The sequence below is a fragment of the Mauremys reevesii genome, linkage group 3 (genome assembly GCF_016161935.1).
Source record: "Mauremys reevesii isolate NIE-2019 linkage group 3, ASM1616193v1, whole genome shotgun sequence".
Taxonomy (NCBI): Eukaryota; Metazoa; Chordata; order Testudines; family Geoemydidae; genus Mauremys; species Mauremys reevesii.
Genome location: NC_052625.1, coordinates 86,607,043 through 86,623,444, shown reverse-complemented (window position 1 = coordinate 86,623,444; position 16,402 = coordinate 86,607,043). Strand labels below are relative to the sequence as shown.

Here is a 16,402-nt window from a genome sequence, read left to right as displayed (position 1 = left end):
GAGCTTCTCAGAGGTTGGAGACATCATTTCTATTGGGCCCCTGGCCACCCAAGTGCACACATCATGGATTTGCTAGAGACTTTGAGCCCCACTGGAAGGTGTCCTTTGGCAGAGATGAAGACCCCTACCCCACAGATCATGAGCCCTTTCCTCAGGCTCTGCAGAGGTTAATCAGATTTCCATGGAGGAGAGAGATCCAGGGGAAATCTTTTTGCTCATGGTCACAGACTTTCCCAAGATGACAGCTCTACAGAACTATCAGCTAGGACTGTCTTCTCTAAGGGTTGTACTGACTCACTTTGGAGCCCTGGTCGACTTTATATCAAGGATCTAGACAGGGCTAGAATATGGACCATAGATATTAGTGGGACTAAACATAAAGTTAAAAATAACATAAGATAACAAAAATGGAGAACATCGCCATTTGTTCATTCTTGGTAATGTTTTAGATTCTCATTTTCCCAGAAACATTTAAGGGCGGGAAAGGCTTTTGCATCATTGGAATAAATATCATAATTAAATTCTTTGCTTGTTGGGTCTTTACTGAATTGTTTTATTAGAATGTCATATTTGACTTTTATTTATAAATCAAGGAATCTTCATCTGTGTCATAAGACACATTGCAGTGGGGCTCAAAGTCTTTAGCAGATCCGTGCCGTGTGCACTTTCTCCTGGTGGTTTTACATTTATGCTCATTGACACTCGGTAAGAATTATAAACAAAACTCTGCTTTCAGTTCCACCCATGCAATTCCCCTTGACTTCACTGGGTGTTCAGTGGACTTCAATAATAATTGTGTGCACATGTACAAGGGAAGAAATTGGCCCTGCATGTTGAATAATATTACATCGCAAAATATAAATGAAGGCCAAGAAATATTGAAAAAAATAGTATAAACTTAAAAACTGAATATGTAGCAAAATAATTACAAATTTGAGCTGAGTTTCTCCAGAATAATATAAAAGGCACATTTCAGATAAGGAGGAAAAAAACCCTAACATGTTCCTTATTTACCATAGCACTGGTCTCTACTACCTTACTCATGCACTACCCAAGTCATGTACAAGTTAAAAACCTAATAGTGTAAATGAGGCAGTGGATTTGGATGTCTCCGATAAAGAAGTGATATCGGTGTACTGCAGCCATTAAGCAGAGGTCAAGTTTCGGTCTGCAACTTGCAAAGTCATCTTCTGCATTCATACCTCTGATTTACGGAGCTATGAGTCTTGTACAGCTAGAGTTAAACCACAAGAAGTGGTGGGGGGGATAAAATGATCAGCAAAACCTTACCTAGTAGATATATCTTAGACATTACGGTAACTGTGGTAGTTTAAGGATATAAATTACTTGAAGCAAAGGGGGGAGGGGAAGGGAGACAGACAATGATCCTCCTATAATTTTCAAATCAGATCTACCAACACATGATTTCTGCCAGGTGCATTAGCAAACAACCACTAAGCAAAATATTGCTATGTGTATTTTCTCCAAGTTCCCTGACTTTATTTTACTTATTGTTCATGATAATTTCTATGTACCGACTTAATATTTTGTCTCTTTATAAGTATATCTATTTGGAAGGAGAATACTCCTATTTCGAATGATCAAACTACCAGCAAGCCTCCTTTGCTCTTTATATTTTGCTGATGAATGCTCATTAGCTTGCAATTACGAGTGTATATACAGAAGTTCTAAGGGATGGGATTCACACGGGGGGCTTGGTGTTTGTGTTTGGTTTTTCCACTAAGTTGGAACTTCTCTGATGATTTTCACACTTAAATAGCAGAACAGATTTTTTGAATCATTTTTTTTCTTCCTGGTTGAAACCCCCCTGTTCCCTGTTGCATTATAATATGGAGTGACTTTGCATAAAGTAGGTTATTACTGCCAAATAAAGAAGGGAAGGGGAGAGTGGATGTGATGCTCATAATTTAAATGGGTTACAACAGATCTATTCGTTTGCTTCTTGAACAAGATTATCTTAAAGTCAGTAAATCCTGGTACAAGAAAACAAGTTTAGAGAAAATATCCCACAGACATTTAAAAAAAAATCTCATAATTTGTTTAAAAGGCAATTATTGTTCATAACTATGGCCAAAAGAATTTTAAAGACTTATTTAAAAACAGGAATTTGGATTATTGTAAATGTAGAGGATTTGTGCTATTCAGAGTCAGACTATCCAACAGATTAGTTTATTAGCATGGTGGAAACTGCTTCTCCCCAGTGTAACGAACCAATGGCATTGTCACTCGAATAGTTAACACAAGTGATCTGCTGGGACTCTGATGCCCCAGAAATCATATCGCCTGCTATGCTCTGTCCTGGCACTGATGATCAGTCATGATGCTCTCGTTAGTCCCTGAGTAGAACTCCTTCGTGGAAGAGCCACAGCTCTGCACCTGGCTTTGCATCTGCTCTGGTGGAGCACAGATTTGATTACTTTCATGGAGTACTGCAAGATACATCTCTTTAATTTAGCACTTCCATGATTTGGGCACACAGGTGAGGGAGGAGTAATTTGTTTCCCTGCCAATGAGGTTTGGATTAATGAGGCTGGTTATCAATTGGTGCCAACATTAGTTTATGGAGTTGTTTTTTTATTGTGATGTATTCCTATCTGATAGATGAAACAGAATTAGGCAAGCAATACAATTTTTTCAGGAAATAGGTGTTTTTTTTTAAAATGATTTAAACTCAATCTTTATCCTAACCTGCTTACGCAATGACATATCAAGAACTTTATCATCAAATAGTTATCTGATGTTGTAGATATGACATGAAGGAAATATTTTTAAATTTATTTGCATAGTATGAACCCGATCCTCCTCTCAGGACACTGATGCAAATTGAAAGTAACTTCATTGAGGTCAATGGAATTATGCCAGTGTAAAAAACAAATGCAAGTAAGGGAGAATCAAGCCCTGTATACCTTTGTTTTAATGGGGAGGTAGCAGATCATCTGCAATGACAAAGAGAACAAAAAAATACATAACTGACTGTTCCCAACTCCAGATACAGGGTCAAAAAACGATGTGATGGATGGAATACAGAAATCCTGATCCTACCCCATCCAAACATTCTTATACATTAATACTTCCTTCTGACTGAAAATGCATTTCACTTGGTGATAGTGCTAACACATTTTATATAGATTATTTTGACATTTTCCCAAACAACAACAACTCCTTATCAGTAACTGAAAAATGCCAGGTTGGATGGGCTGAAGAGACGATTAATGCAAATACATGACAAGGATGGGAACCTACAGGCAGACAAAGCAAGGGCAATTACTATCTTGGATAAAAAAACTGTGAGTCACTTTCGCAAAACATGAAAAAAAATAATTGAACACCAAGAATTGCAATAGACTGAGTTGTGGGTGGGGTTAGGAAGAGTAAAGCCGGCAGCTACTATAGATTTTGGTGCTGTTTGTGCTAATTAAGGTAAATCTGTAATTATTTCAAACAAGCTTATAATGTCCTGATTCAGGTTTCCTTCTCACGCGTTACTCTGGCAAAATAAACCTCAGCAACATGCCAAATATATTTTGCAATATACAGTGCATTACAAAAAAAGCTGCTAAGTGATACTGAAGTAATACCTTTGCAAACACCACCACCTATAGAGGAAGGTTACCTTTAACTGATAATTACATCAGCAAGTGCAGCCATCCCCCACCTCTATAACAAGCACATAAGAATATTTGCCACATATAAAGAACTTAATAAAAAATTACCTCAAATCTACTTAAACTTGAGCTCTTCGACCGAGACTTCTTGCGGAGATATACTGAAAAGAACCTACGCACTGTGAACTTCTTCATATTCATTTCCATTGCCCCGTTTGAACTACAGTGCAGAGCAGAGAGGAGCTGCAGTGACGAAGAAGGCTAGTGCATCCCAATTGTCCCCTATATTAAATCCACGGAAGAGAGATTCTCAGAAGTATCTGTTGCTGATTCATCAAGTCCTGTACAGCTAGATGCACAGAAGGTATATTACAAGAGTCATCAAATCTTGCAGCATGCTGCTTGCTGCTCAGGGCTAAGTGCTTTTCACTCTGTCTTTCTTTCCACTGTTTACATTTCAGTGCTGCAAGCTGAACCCTCTTTCCACTCCCTCACTCCCTCGCCTTAGGTCCTACTACATCCAATCAGACTCAGCTTTTCCTGCATACATAATAAGCACCAGAAAATGACAGCTCCCAACTCCCAGGCAGAGCAGGTTTGCAATAAATATTAGATGTGTCTATTGCTTGCACTCCTGTTCTCTCAGTCAGTCTTTTTCAATCTCTTGGCTTGAGAACTGTATGGGGAAATAAGCACATGCTGCATTTCTGTTTTTAGCTTGGAATTTCAGCAGAGCTATAATTACCATATACAATATGGGCCAGATTTGAGAAGAAACAAGCTATTGTAAAAGAGATTCTCCTAAGAGAAGATTGAAAGACACCATGAGCTCATTGCTAAAATAGTAACATCTGAACCTCATTCTAGTCTCTGGACTACATTTTTTACCTTTATCCGTCTGAAGTTAAAACACAGGGCGGATATTACAGATTACCTAAAGGTTTTACATTTAAATAGTAGTTTGTATAACACTTTGAAAATATAAAGCACTATATCAATGTTAAGTATTGTGCTTATTATTATATTGTGAGGGAGGCTACAATCCTTCTCTCCAGGAGGTTAAAAATGTATATATACATACATACAGAATAGGAACCGTGCTGTTTGTACAGTAATTCTGAGTTACTCATTATACTGGAAGCATGCAGACCTATAGCTTTCCCTCCCTACCTTTTAGGTTTCCTTTAGAAAACTACTGCATCTCAATGTGTTTCTGTTCCAGCCACATTCAGCTTGGGCTACTTGGCCTTGTTTATCTTTCCTTTCCAACTGCTAAAGGCCATCAAGACATACCTTTCCTCCCATGTCCTTATATGGAAAGTGAACAACGCTGATGACTTATTAATGACTCAGTTGAAAAAAGCTCTGAGACAACAGTGACACCACCATACTGGGGAAGGTTCTCAGAGGCTGACTGACAACACCACTGCAATTGATCAGCCTTAAAGAGAAATACACTTTTTGCGTTAATTGCTTATTGGGTCTCTGTAGGCACCTTCAGGGGCTCTGTCATGATTGTCACTGCCTGTTCTATTGATCTGTTAGGTTTGGTTGGTTGGTGGTTTTTTACCCTTGCCACTATCTATAACTCCAAAAGCAACCTTGACTATTTTCCTAAGATGTCATGGAGTTTATGGTCTCAACTTACACAGGCCCTATCTGTTTTTTTGTCTTAACTTTTGTAATCATATCTTCCTGCACCTCACCCCAACTCCTATCAATTATGTAGCTGTGAAAAGCATCTACCTTGTCAGCTGCTCTGACTGTGTCCTCCTCCTCCTTCAGATCCTTTCATTGGCTTCCTCTCATCTTCTCCATCAAATATGAACTCTGCATCCTTCCTTTCAAGGTCCTGGTGAACTTAGGTTTCCACCTACCTTTTTTATCTTATTTTTTCTTTCCCTCACCACGTTGCTCCATACCTGCTGCAAGCTTAATAATGCCTTTTATATCCTTCTCTTATCTTGTTTCCACCCAGCCCCCTGTGCCTAGAAGAAGGCATGTCCTAGACCAGTGTTTCTCAATCTTTCCAAATTACTTTATCCCTTTCAGGGGTCTGATTTGTCTTGCATACCTCAAGTTTCAGCTCACTTAAAAACTATTTGCTTACAGAATCAGACACTGAAAATACAAAAGTGTCCCACACATTATTGCTGAAAAATGGATTATTTTCTCGTTTTGTCTATATGAAATTTTAGTTTGTGCTGACTTCGCCAGTGATTTTTATGTAGTCTGTTGTAAAATTAGGCAAATATCTAGATGAGTTGATGTACCCCTTGGAAGACCTCTGCGTACCCCTTGGAAAACCTCTCAACCCCTGGTTGAGAACCATTGGTCTTGACTATTCAAGGAGTACATTATTTCATCACATGAATAAGGATAGCAAAATCTAGATCTAATATTGTAATTTTTGGGGGGGTAATTAACAAAAGTATTTTTGAACTGTATTAACCATTGTGGTTTTGAATGATAGCTCAGTTGATGGTATAATAGATGGCATTGCTGAGTTTTCTTAAATATTTTCCATCATATATATGGAAAGCCCATCTATCATGCCATCATTCAAAACCACAGTGGATTTATAAAGTTCAAAATATATATTTGTTGTTCACCAAAATAATCAATATTTCAATATTAGATCTAGATTCTGCCACCCTTACTTATGTGGATGTCATTAGCCCTTCCCACCTCTTATGGCACAAGGAACTGCACCATTAATTAAAAAATAAAGATTTAAAACATGTGGAGAGTCCCAGAGTTAAAAACAGTTATTGACTGCTTTTACTACAAGATTTGTCACTGCCTTCATGTTGCAATGGGATTCTTACAATCTAATATACTGCAATTTGCAGTCATCATTAAAGGCCATTAAATGAGTCTGGTCTGCAATAAACTCCAAAGAAAAATTATCCAAAACTGTCATGTACTTGTACTTGTTAAGTACTCTGGAACAGATGGTCAGCAAGTGAGTGCAGAGGAGCAGGGAGGGCCAGAGCCATGGCATCACTCCCCCACATTGATATACACGGGTCATAGAGTTTAAGGAACCACCAGATCATCTAGTCTGGCCTACTGCATAGCACAGGCCACCAACACCACCCAGCACCCACGCACTAAACTCAACAACAAAAATGAGATCACAGAAGACTAGACCGTTGTGTGCGACAGGGAGAGAGTAGGATGGACCAAGGTGCACCAATGCCAAAAGCCCATGAAGTGGCAGGGAAATTATTAAATGGACACATCCCAGCAAAAACAGGAGTACTTGCTGTAGCCCATGAAAGCTTATGCTCAAATAAACGTGTTAGTCTCTAAGGTGCCACAAGTACTCCTGTTCTTTTTGTTGATACAGACTAACATGGCTGCTACTCTGAAACATCCCAGCTAGTGAGCCATATCAATACACTGCACCCCACAAGGTCACTGTCAATCTGATGTGGGGGGAAACTCCTTCCTGATCCCACATATGGTGATCAGTTAGACCCTGAGCACACACCAGCCAGTCAGGCACCTGAGAAGAGAAAATGACTGGTGCCATCTCAGAGCCCTGACCCACCCCATCCAATGTCTGGTCTGCAGCAGGGGCCATCCCTGATGCTTCAGAGGAATGACAAAAACAGACAACCAAACCCACCACAACATCCCATCAGAATCCATTGAGAGGAGGACAGGAATCTCTTCCTCACCTCTGCAGCTGGCCAGCTGAAACCCTGAAGCATGAGCTTTAGGAACATAAATTATAAACTGGAAGAGAGCCCCAGGGCTGCTGAGTCCTGCCCCCACCATCACGACCAGCCCCATAATACAATTGCACTCAAATTTGTCCAACCCTGTCTTAAAAAACTAAATAAGTTGTTTGCCCCACAATGCCTATTAGGAGGCTGTTCCAAAACCTCACTCTTCTGATGGTTCGAAACCATCTTTTAATTTCCAGCCTGAATTTCTTCATGGCCAGTTTACACTCATTTGTTCTCGTGCCAACACTGTCCTTTAGCTTAAATAGCTCTTTGCCCTCCATGGTGTTTACCCCCTAATATATTTATAGAGTGCAGTCTCATCTCTTATAGCCTTCTTTTTGCTAGGCTAAACAAGCCAAGCTCCTCCATTCTCCTTTCATAAGACAGGCCCACCATTCCCCTGATCATCCTGGTAGCTCTTCTCTGCCCCTGTTTCAGTTTGAATTTAGTTTTGTTGATCATGTGTGGTAAGAACTATACACAGTATTCCAAATGAGGTCTTACCAGTGCCTTGTATAATGGCATAAATACCTCTCTTTCTCTCTCACTCACTACTGGAGATGCCTCGTCTAATACATCCTAGGATTGCACTGGCTTCTTTCACAGCTGCATCACTTTGGTGGCTCATAGTCATCCTGTGATTGACTCCCCCACACCCAGGTCTGTCTCATTCTCTGTCATTTCCCACTGATGAACCTCCAGCTTTTTGTAGCAGAAATTCTTATTATCAGACCGTAAGTGCATGATCTTGCACCTTGTGCAACTGAATTTTATCCCATTTCTGTCACTCGTGTCTTCAGGGTCATCCAGATCTTCCTCTATAATATTCTAATGCTTTCCAACGTTGTATCATCATTAGCACACTCCTACTTTTTGTGCCAAGGTCATTAATAAAAATATTAAGAGTGATCCCAAGGCAATCCTTCAGGAACTGCACTAGTAACCTACCCCCAAGTCTGATGTTTCACCTTTCAGAACAACCTGTTGTCTTATCCCCTTTAACCAGTTCCTCATTCCCCTTACAATTCTTGTACTAATGCCCATCCACTCTAATTTAACTAATATTTTCCCACATGGTACCGTGTCAAATTCTTTACAAGGCAAGAGGATGTGGGGGAGGGAATGCTCCAAATATAATAGCTTGACTGATAACATAAAAAAGTCCAAATACAGGAAACACACAAAAATACATAGATAATATGAGGTGTAGGCACAGAAAATAGAAAATTCTACAAGTATTGTATGTGTATTTTATGCTTCTGAGCCACCGTATTTATTTAGCTTCAGAAGAACAAATGAATAAGATGAGGTCTCAGAATGAAAGACCCATAACTTACAGTTATCCATAGAATATCCAATTTGCCCAATGACTAATAAAAAGGTACAAACTAAGAAAGAAATTAGATTAAACTAAACATTCATTATTCTATTTATAAGCATACTAACAGTCAGATCAACCTGAAAAATTCATTGCACTTAGAAATTCATGGTAGTAAATTATTAATTGGCTTCCTCCTGAGTAATTTTTACTGCCAAAGAACTCAATGGAAATGAAATCCACCAAATGGCTGTGCTTCAGGCAAGAATAAACAGAGATGAGGATCAACTGACATACTTACGCTTTGTAGTAATATTTATATTTTTGATTCTGATTTATGGCTTCTAAACTGAAGCATCAATTGCCACAACAGAGTTTAAAAAAAAAAGACAAAATGCCTGATTTTGCTTTTTTTGGAGTCAATGGCAAAACTCATTTACTTCGACTTGATTAGGATTAGAACCAAAATGTACAGACAAAGAGTACTTCATCTTAGAGTTTGCTGAGACTAGGTCTTAGTTAACATAAATTTCATGGAGGATTTCTAATAATAAAACTTACTACCAGGACTTGTGTGACTCTGACAGATGGTTGTACACAGAACACATCAAGATTAATAAAAGTCAAGCAAACAAGTGGAGGTGGGCAACATTTTTTGGAAAATCTTTTTTTTTCCCTGGAAAATGCAGATTTGGGACAACTGAAACATTTCATGAATTTGTATCAGATTCACCAATTTGTTTGACAAAAAAAAACCCCACAAACACCCAATGTTTTGTTAAAAAATTGAAATGTTTTGTTTTTATATTTTTTAAATGAAATGTTTTGATTTTTCAATTCAAAATCACTTTGCTTTTAGAATTTTACTTGAGTTTTATTTTTAAAAGGCTAAAGAACTCAAAGGCAAAATGAAATGTTTTATTTCAGGTAGAATAAAACATTTTGTTCAACCCCAAAAAGAAATTTATTCAAGTTTTGATTCATGAAAAAAAATAGATTGTTTTTTGTTTTGGATCAAACCAAGATTTTTTTTTTAAATTTCCATTTACCTATTGAACAGAAAAAAATCAGTTATTCACACAGCTCTATCCAGGAACTGCAGATGCAGACCTGAGACATTTACACTCAGCAATAAACAACAATCTATGATGAACCAAAGCCTAAAAGGACATGCATGACTGGTTGATGCTTCATGAACTATGAATTTGCAATAGAGATAAGAGAACTGGGCTAAGTAATTGGAAGAAGGACTACACAAGTCTTTGAGACATATGACTCTGTCATCCACAAGATATGGGCTTAGTGCAGGAAATTACTGGGTGAAATTCTAGGCCTGTGTTGTGGAGGTCAGACTCTATAACTATAATGGTCCCTTCTGGCCTTAACAATTTGTTTATCTATGAATAAAACTGCAATGACTCTGCTAATTGAGCAAAGCAACAGATAACTGGAGTTATTGCTTTATGTTTCATGGAGTGTTAGTGTTATGTTACCATCCCAGATGAACATCTTTAGTTCTGAAAGGAATATATTGTTGACTTTGAACACAGGAGACTTAACGGGGGGTTGAGGAACAAGCCCCTTGGAATCCCTCAACAAGCCTATGCAATGAAAATATCTAAGGTAAAATTGTGGTCCAAAAAGCAAACGAGATGCTGGGTTGAATCAATCTTGCTACAGAGAATAAAAGTGAAAGTGTACAAATTGATGGCACTCTCTTATGTTGAATAGTACATTCAGTTTTGCTTGCTCTTTCTCAAGAAGTTTATATGAGAAACAGAAAGGCTTCAGCGACAGGCAACAAATTATTAGAGGCAAGAAAAGGCTTCCATATAAAAACACACATGATTAGGACCTCATACATTTAGAAAGGAGAATAAGAGGGTCATGATAGAGGCACAGTATAATTCCAGTTATCCCAATTCCCTGTACCCCCAAATCCTAGTTATCTCAATCCATTGTGTGTCCCCCATGTAGCCCTATATTAGTTATTCACCCGCTAATAACTTCTCAATTAGTCATTTACTGCTGGTTAGTGCTAATCAAGGGCTTTTCACTTTTAATACTTAATATTTTCTACTTTATTAATGAATAAAACCAAATGTTATTGAATTTAAACACTAAAATTATATTAAAATCACTGTGGACACAATTTTAATACAATTTTGGTGGCTTAATAAACTCAAGAGGTTTATTTTTACTCTTTAATAAAGTACAAAATATTAAACAAATACACCTCTACCCCGATATTACGCCACCCGATACAACACAAATTCGGATATAATGTGGTAAAGCAGTGCTCTGAGGGGGTGGGCCTGTGTGCTCCGGTGGATCAAAGCAAGTTCTATATAACGCGGTTTCACCTATAATGCGGTAAGATTTTTTGGCTCCTGAGGACAGCGTTATATCGGGGTAGAGGTGTATGAGCTTTACTCCCTTTGTTCCCCATATTTCTATATCAGTGAAACTGCAGCTCAATGTAGCACTTCAGTTTCTCCAAACACCTGGTTATCCGAAAGTTTCAGTTTTCCCGAAGCCATTCAGATAAATGGGATAAACCCCAACCCTAACCCAAAATAGAACTAGATAAATTCATGGAGGATAGGTCCATCAATGGCTATTAGCCAGGCTGGGCAGGGATGGTGTCCCTAGCCTCTGTTTGCCAGAAGCTGGGAGTGGGTGACAGGGGATGGATCACTTGATCATTACCTTTTCTGTTCATTCCCTCTAAAGCACCTGGCACTGGCCACTGTTGAAAGACAAGATACTGAACTAGATGGACCTTTAGTCTGCCCCAGAATGGCCCTTCTTATGAGTGCGCTGTATATGAAAAATGGCATAAAGAAGGTAAATTAAATACTCCTATTTACTCTCTTGTAGCCACTTAATTCATTTTATCATTTAATTGTTTTATTGTTGTGGTTAACCCATAAGCTATTTCATATATCTATTCAGCACAAATTGATTACATAAGTAGGATGAGACTATCATAGAATCAAAGAATATGAGGGTTGGAAGGGACCTCAGGAGGTCATCTAGTCCAACCCCCTGCTCAAAGCAGGACCAATCCCCAACTAAATCATCCCAGTCAGGGCTTTTTCAAGCCTGACCTTAACCTCTAAGGAAGGAGACTCTACCACCTCTCTAGGTAACCCATTCCAGTGCTTCACCACAATCCTTTTGAAAAAGTTTTTCCTAATATCCAACCTAAACTTCCCCCACTGCAACTTGAGACCTTCATTCCTTGTTCTATCATCTGGTACCACTGAGAACTATAGGGGAATAAGATTGACAAGTATTTAGGAGTGATGACTGCACATTAGATATATAAGTAAAGCATGGCTGTAATGAAAGGCCTACAAGGTAAGGCCTGTAAACTTTCAGCTTAGTCTCACTAGGCTTAAGGAAGCTTGACATAAGTGGGTGACCTAAGAATAACCCTATGCCAATAAAACCACATGATTACTGCAAAGAATGTGCCAATAGGTGATGTTATAGAAAAATAGACTGTAATATACCCATCTAGACCACATGGTATCTGATTGATACATCATCAAAAATTCTGTTCTGACTGCAGGTTGCCATGGGAACATGTGTACCTAAATATTAATAAAATGCTAATAAGAAAAAGGAGAACTAAGAAAACAACCTATGAAAAGTGGGGGCTCCCAAAATTTAAGGGGTGTGGAAGTACAGTTAAGGAAAAGAAGGGTTGGAACCCTCGTGCATATGCACAAGGGTTACGTGTGCTCAGAATCAGAAGACAAAAGTGATTCCCTGATTGCAGTAAAGTGGGAAGACCGTAACATAATACCTCATTGGGAAGACCCTAGCAGGAAGCACCCCTCTATCAATGACCATCTGTTGAAAGATCCACCAGACTCTAATATCATCTTGGGTATGAATAAAGCATTGGTTGTTGCCTGGGCTCTCAGGTTCTGTAGATCTGCATGTGAGTGTAATTTATACCTGATAATACAAACAAGATTTTTTATTCGTAACTGTGTTTGTGATCGCTGTGTTTGCTCTTCATATGTCCCTAAGAGTCTCCCAGTCTAAGAGAATCTTAAAGGGTAACTTTCACCCTATTGATTTGAAACTGTGGCCGCACAGGAGCTGAGCTCACTCCCTAGGGCAGGGGTGGGCAAACTTTTTGGCATGAGGGCCACATCTGGGTGGGGAAATTGTATGCAGGGCCATGAAAGTAGGGCTGCGGCAGGGGGTTGGGGTTTGTGAGGGATTGCAGAGTGTGTGTGGGGGGGTGCAGTGTGCAGAAAGGGGCTCAGGGCAGGGGGCTGGGGTGCAGGAGGGGTTTGGGGTATGGGATCCCCATTCCTGGCCAATGGGAGCTGTGCGGGGAAGTGCCTGCAGGTGAGGGCAGTGCGTGGAGTCCTGTCTTCCCTTCCCCCGGGGGCTGCAGGGTCATGGTACTGGCCACTTCCGGAAGCGGCGTGGGGCCAGGGAAGGCAGGGAGCTGTGCCACGGTGCAAAGCCCTGATGGGTCGGATCCAGCCCGCACACCATAGTTTGCCCACCCCTGCCCTAGGGACACTATAGTTTAAACCCAGGTCTATCAATCAATTCAAATTTTTAAAAAGGCTACACTCTCATAAAAGAGAATCAGGGACAGGTGTTCCAGGAGCATCCACTGAGCACCATGAAGAACAATACTTTCCCCCAGGTGATTATGCAATACACGTTTGTAGCATTACTGTCACCATGTTGGTCCCAGGCAGGGGTGAAAGTAACTTAAAAGACTTACTGGTACTCCGGAGTCCTGGCGGGACTCCTGCAGAGGCGTGGCCTCTACCAGAACAGGTGGGGCCTTTAAATCCCCCGGTTCTTTAAATCAGGATTTAAAGGACCCAGGACTGGGGCTGTGGTAGCAGCAGCTGGGAGCCCTGGGCCCTTTAAATCATCCCTGAGCTACCAGCTACCACTTTAAATCACCATTGCGGGGGCTCCCGGCTGCCACCGCTACCCTGGGGCCCCGGCCTCTGGCGGAGCTTTAAAGGGCCCAGGGCTCCGCTGTAGTAGTGGCAGCCGGGAGCCCCTGGCCCTTTAAATCACCGCCAGAGCCCCGCCGCCGCTACCCCAGGGCTTCAGCAGCAGGGCTCGAGTGGCGATTGAAAGGGCCCCGGAGGGTAGTGGCAGTGGAAGCCCCGGGTCCTTTAAATCGCCACCAGAGCCGTGCTGCTGGAGCCCCGGGGTAGCAGTGGCAGCCAGGGGCTCGGGCGATGATTTAAAGGCCTCGGGGCTCTGACTGTTGTTACTGCCCCGGGCCCTTTAAATCGTCCCCGGAGCCCTGCTGCTGGAGCCCTGGGGTAGCAGTGGCGGGGCTCCGGCAGCAAGTTAAAGGGCCCGGGGCTGTAGCGGTGGCTGAGCCTCTGGCCCTTTAAATCGCCACTCTGGGACTTCTACCCATCATGCACTGCACTCTGCATCAACACAAGCACTCCTGGTGAGCGCACACAAAAGTTTGTAGTGTAGACATGGCCTTCATTACTGAAGGCATTGTCCAAGGCATCTGGTTATTCTGAAAGCTGACCAGTATGACCACACCAAAGATGTAGAGAATTTTCTGCTTTGAAGGAACTAGTGTTGCTCAATATGCACTGTAAGCCCTCAGACTCAATACCAATATTCTCTTTAATGGAGTCTGTCCAACATCTTCTAATGCCAGATCTTAAAGTTTGGCACCTAAACAAGCTGCTTAATTTTCAGAGTTGCTGAGCACCTGTTGCTATCAGCAAAGTCAAATATAAGCATTTCTGCTCCTTTGCAGCTGTGCGTGGTTGGATGATTGATTCTGAAGTAATACCTTTCTTCTGGAAAATACAGTGCAAACAAACCTATCTTTTCCCATCCCCTCACAAGCCCTTGCTTGGAGCTAGGAAATATACTGGCTCAGTTGTACTGAGACCACTAGTGTTTGAAGCAAATGGCATAGATTTGCACATGCTATTGAACTTTCATGATGCAAACTAGAGGGAATTCTTCCCTCTCTTGTTTTTTGCTCTTTTCTTTCAGTACAGACTCCAATATGCTGTAATACAGCAGTAGTTATACAAGACATATGTCAACCAAAGAGATAGAGCTCATGACTGTACGATATGGATGTGATGAAGAGGTCTTATTCTAGCTATGTGATGCCTAGAATATCCATTTCCCTCAACCCCTACAATTTAGAATGAAGCATTATATCTCTCATGAAAAATGACCTAAAATCAGGTTGTATTGGGTGTTACCTGCAGATAACTTATTAATAAGAAAATACTCTGAAGACACACAGGGTGTTCCTATTAGTACAGAGAGAACTGAGACTAAAGCAGAAACAGTAGTGGCAAGACAAGACAAGGGAGTTAGATTTGTCTGCATATGTAATAAGACATTTTAGTTCTTTCAAAAGGTAGTGTTTGATCTTCAGGTCTAGGGAGTGCTATTATGAAATGACTGTGGCATTCATTACTACTGCTCCCTCTATCATATGTGCTTTCTCATCCACTGACTCCCTGTAATGGTGTGACACCCACCTGTCAAGTGACCTCTTCTGGTCAGGGGTGTCTGCAGTCTTTAAATAGTTCCAGCCCTGGTATTGGGCCATACCCCCAGGGCTTCCTCCCTGGGGGCAATGGTTTCACCCTCCAGCTTTCCAATTGGGCCACTAAGCAGTTCAGATCCCTTTCTGGGGGTTTACTGCTGTTCAGTTGGCTGGGGGAGAGACGACCCACACCCACCCATTATTTCAGGCCCCAGACCAGGGACCCTGAGAATAGCAGTCACGTGCTGCTGTCTCTCTTTAACTAAACTATTTACAGTTCCCTGGGCCACTTCCCATGTGGCCCTTGCCTTCATGAAAGCTTCACTCTCACCTCACAGCTCTTCTATGTTCAGGCCCAGGAGCCAGCCAGGAGCTCTTTCTTGCTCCCCCAGTCCCTGCCAGCATTGAGCTGTCCACAGTGCTGCAGTTCCCTTTGTCCAGCCAGGACCAACATCTGCACTCCTCTGGCTCCAACAAGGAGCTGCCTCTGGGCTGCACTGCCTGCAACCCTCTGATCGGCCAACCCCTTGCAGCTTCCCCCTGATTGGCTGCTTCCTGTGCAGACTCAGGGCCATTTGAAAGACTTAGCTCCACTGCTCCTTTCCTAGGACAAGTGTGGCAGGACCCTGAGGCTTCCAACAGGAGGCATCTTGGCCTAGTCCACCCGTCACACACCCCATTAATAAATGATAGCATAATTGTCCATATCGATGTCAGTTTGCTGGGGATTAGTTTTAGCATGGAGGGTAGCTAGTCTAACAGCCTGTGTTGAAAGCTCTCCAGTGAGGACAGTGTCAGCTAAAGCCTTTACTCTTGTCACTGGGCCTTTCACTTGCTTGGCTAACATTGCTTCCCAGTTTCTACTTGAATTTTCTTTAGGCTCAAGTAGGAATTTTCTCCCCAGCCCCACTTCAGCCTCTGCCCCAGCATGCTCCATGAAAGCTGATAAAGGATGCAAATTTTGTTTGCTTGTTTTTGGATAATCAATAGCAATGGATACTGTCTTCTTATACTGAGGTGGAATTATACTTCGCAGACATGGATGCTATTCGGCAGCTGACTCACCAATAGTCTGAGCACACAGATGTTCATGAATATCCACTTGACTCAGAGCAGCTACTTTACAAGAGGTGGGGGGTACTTGTTTCCTATGTACTAGCATTGGTTACAAAAACAAAAA

General features: G+C 41.3%; 1 protein-coding gene across 4 annotated transcripts in view; it reads right to left on the bottom strand.

Moving 5' to 3' along the window:
* RPS6KA2 (ribosomal protein S6 kinase A2) overlaps positions 1-16,402 on the bottom strand; it is a 445,421-nt gene that overhangs the window by 224,273 nt on the left and 204,746 nt on the right. The window contains exon 1 of one of the 4 annotated variants that reach the window (XM_039528710.1): positions 3,735-4,037. The exons of the other annotated variants lie outside the window; for them this stretch is intronic. Within the exon in view, the coding sequence (XP_039384644.1) occupies positions 3,735-3,833 (99 nt within the window). The 5' untranslated portion in view covers positions 3,834-4,037. Of the gene's footprint in view, positions 1-3,734; positions 4,038-16,402 lie in introns of those variants that run through there. 4 annotated transcript variants of the gene reach the window in all.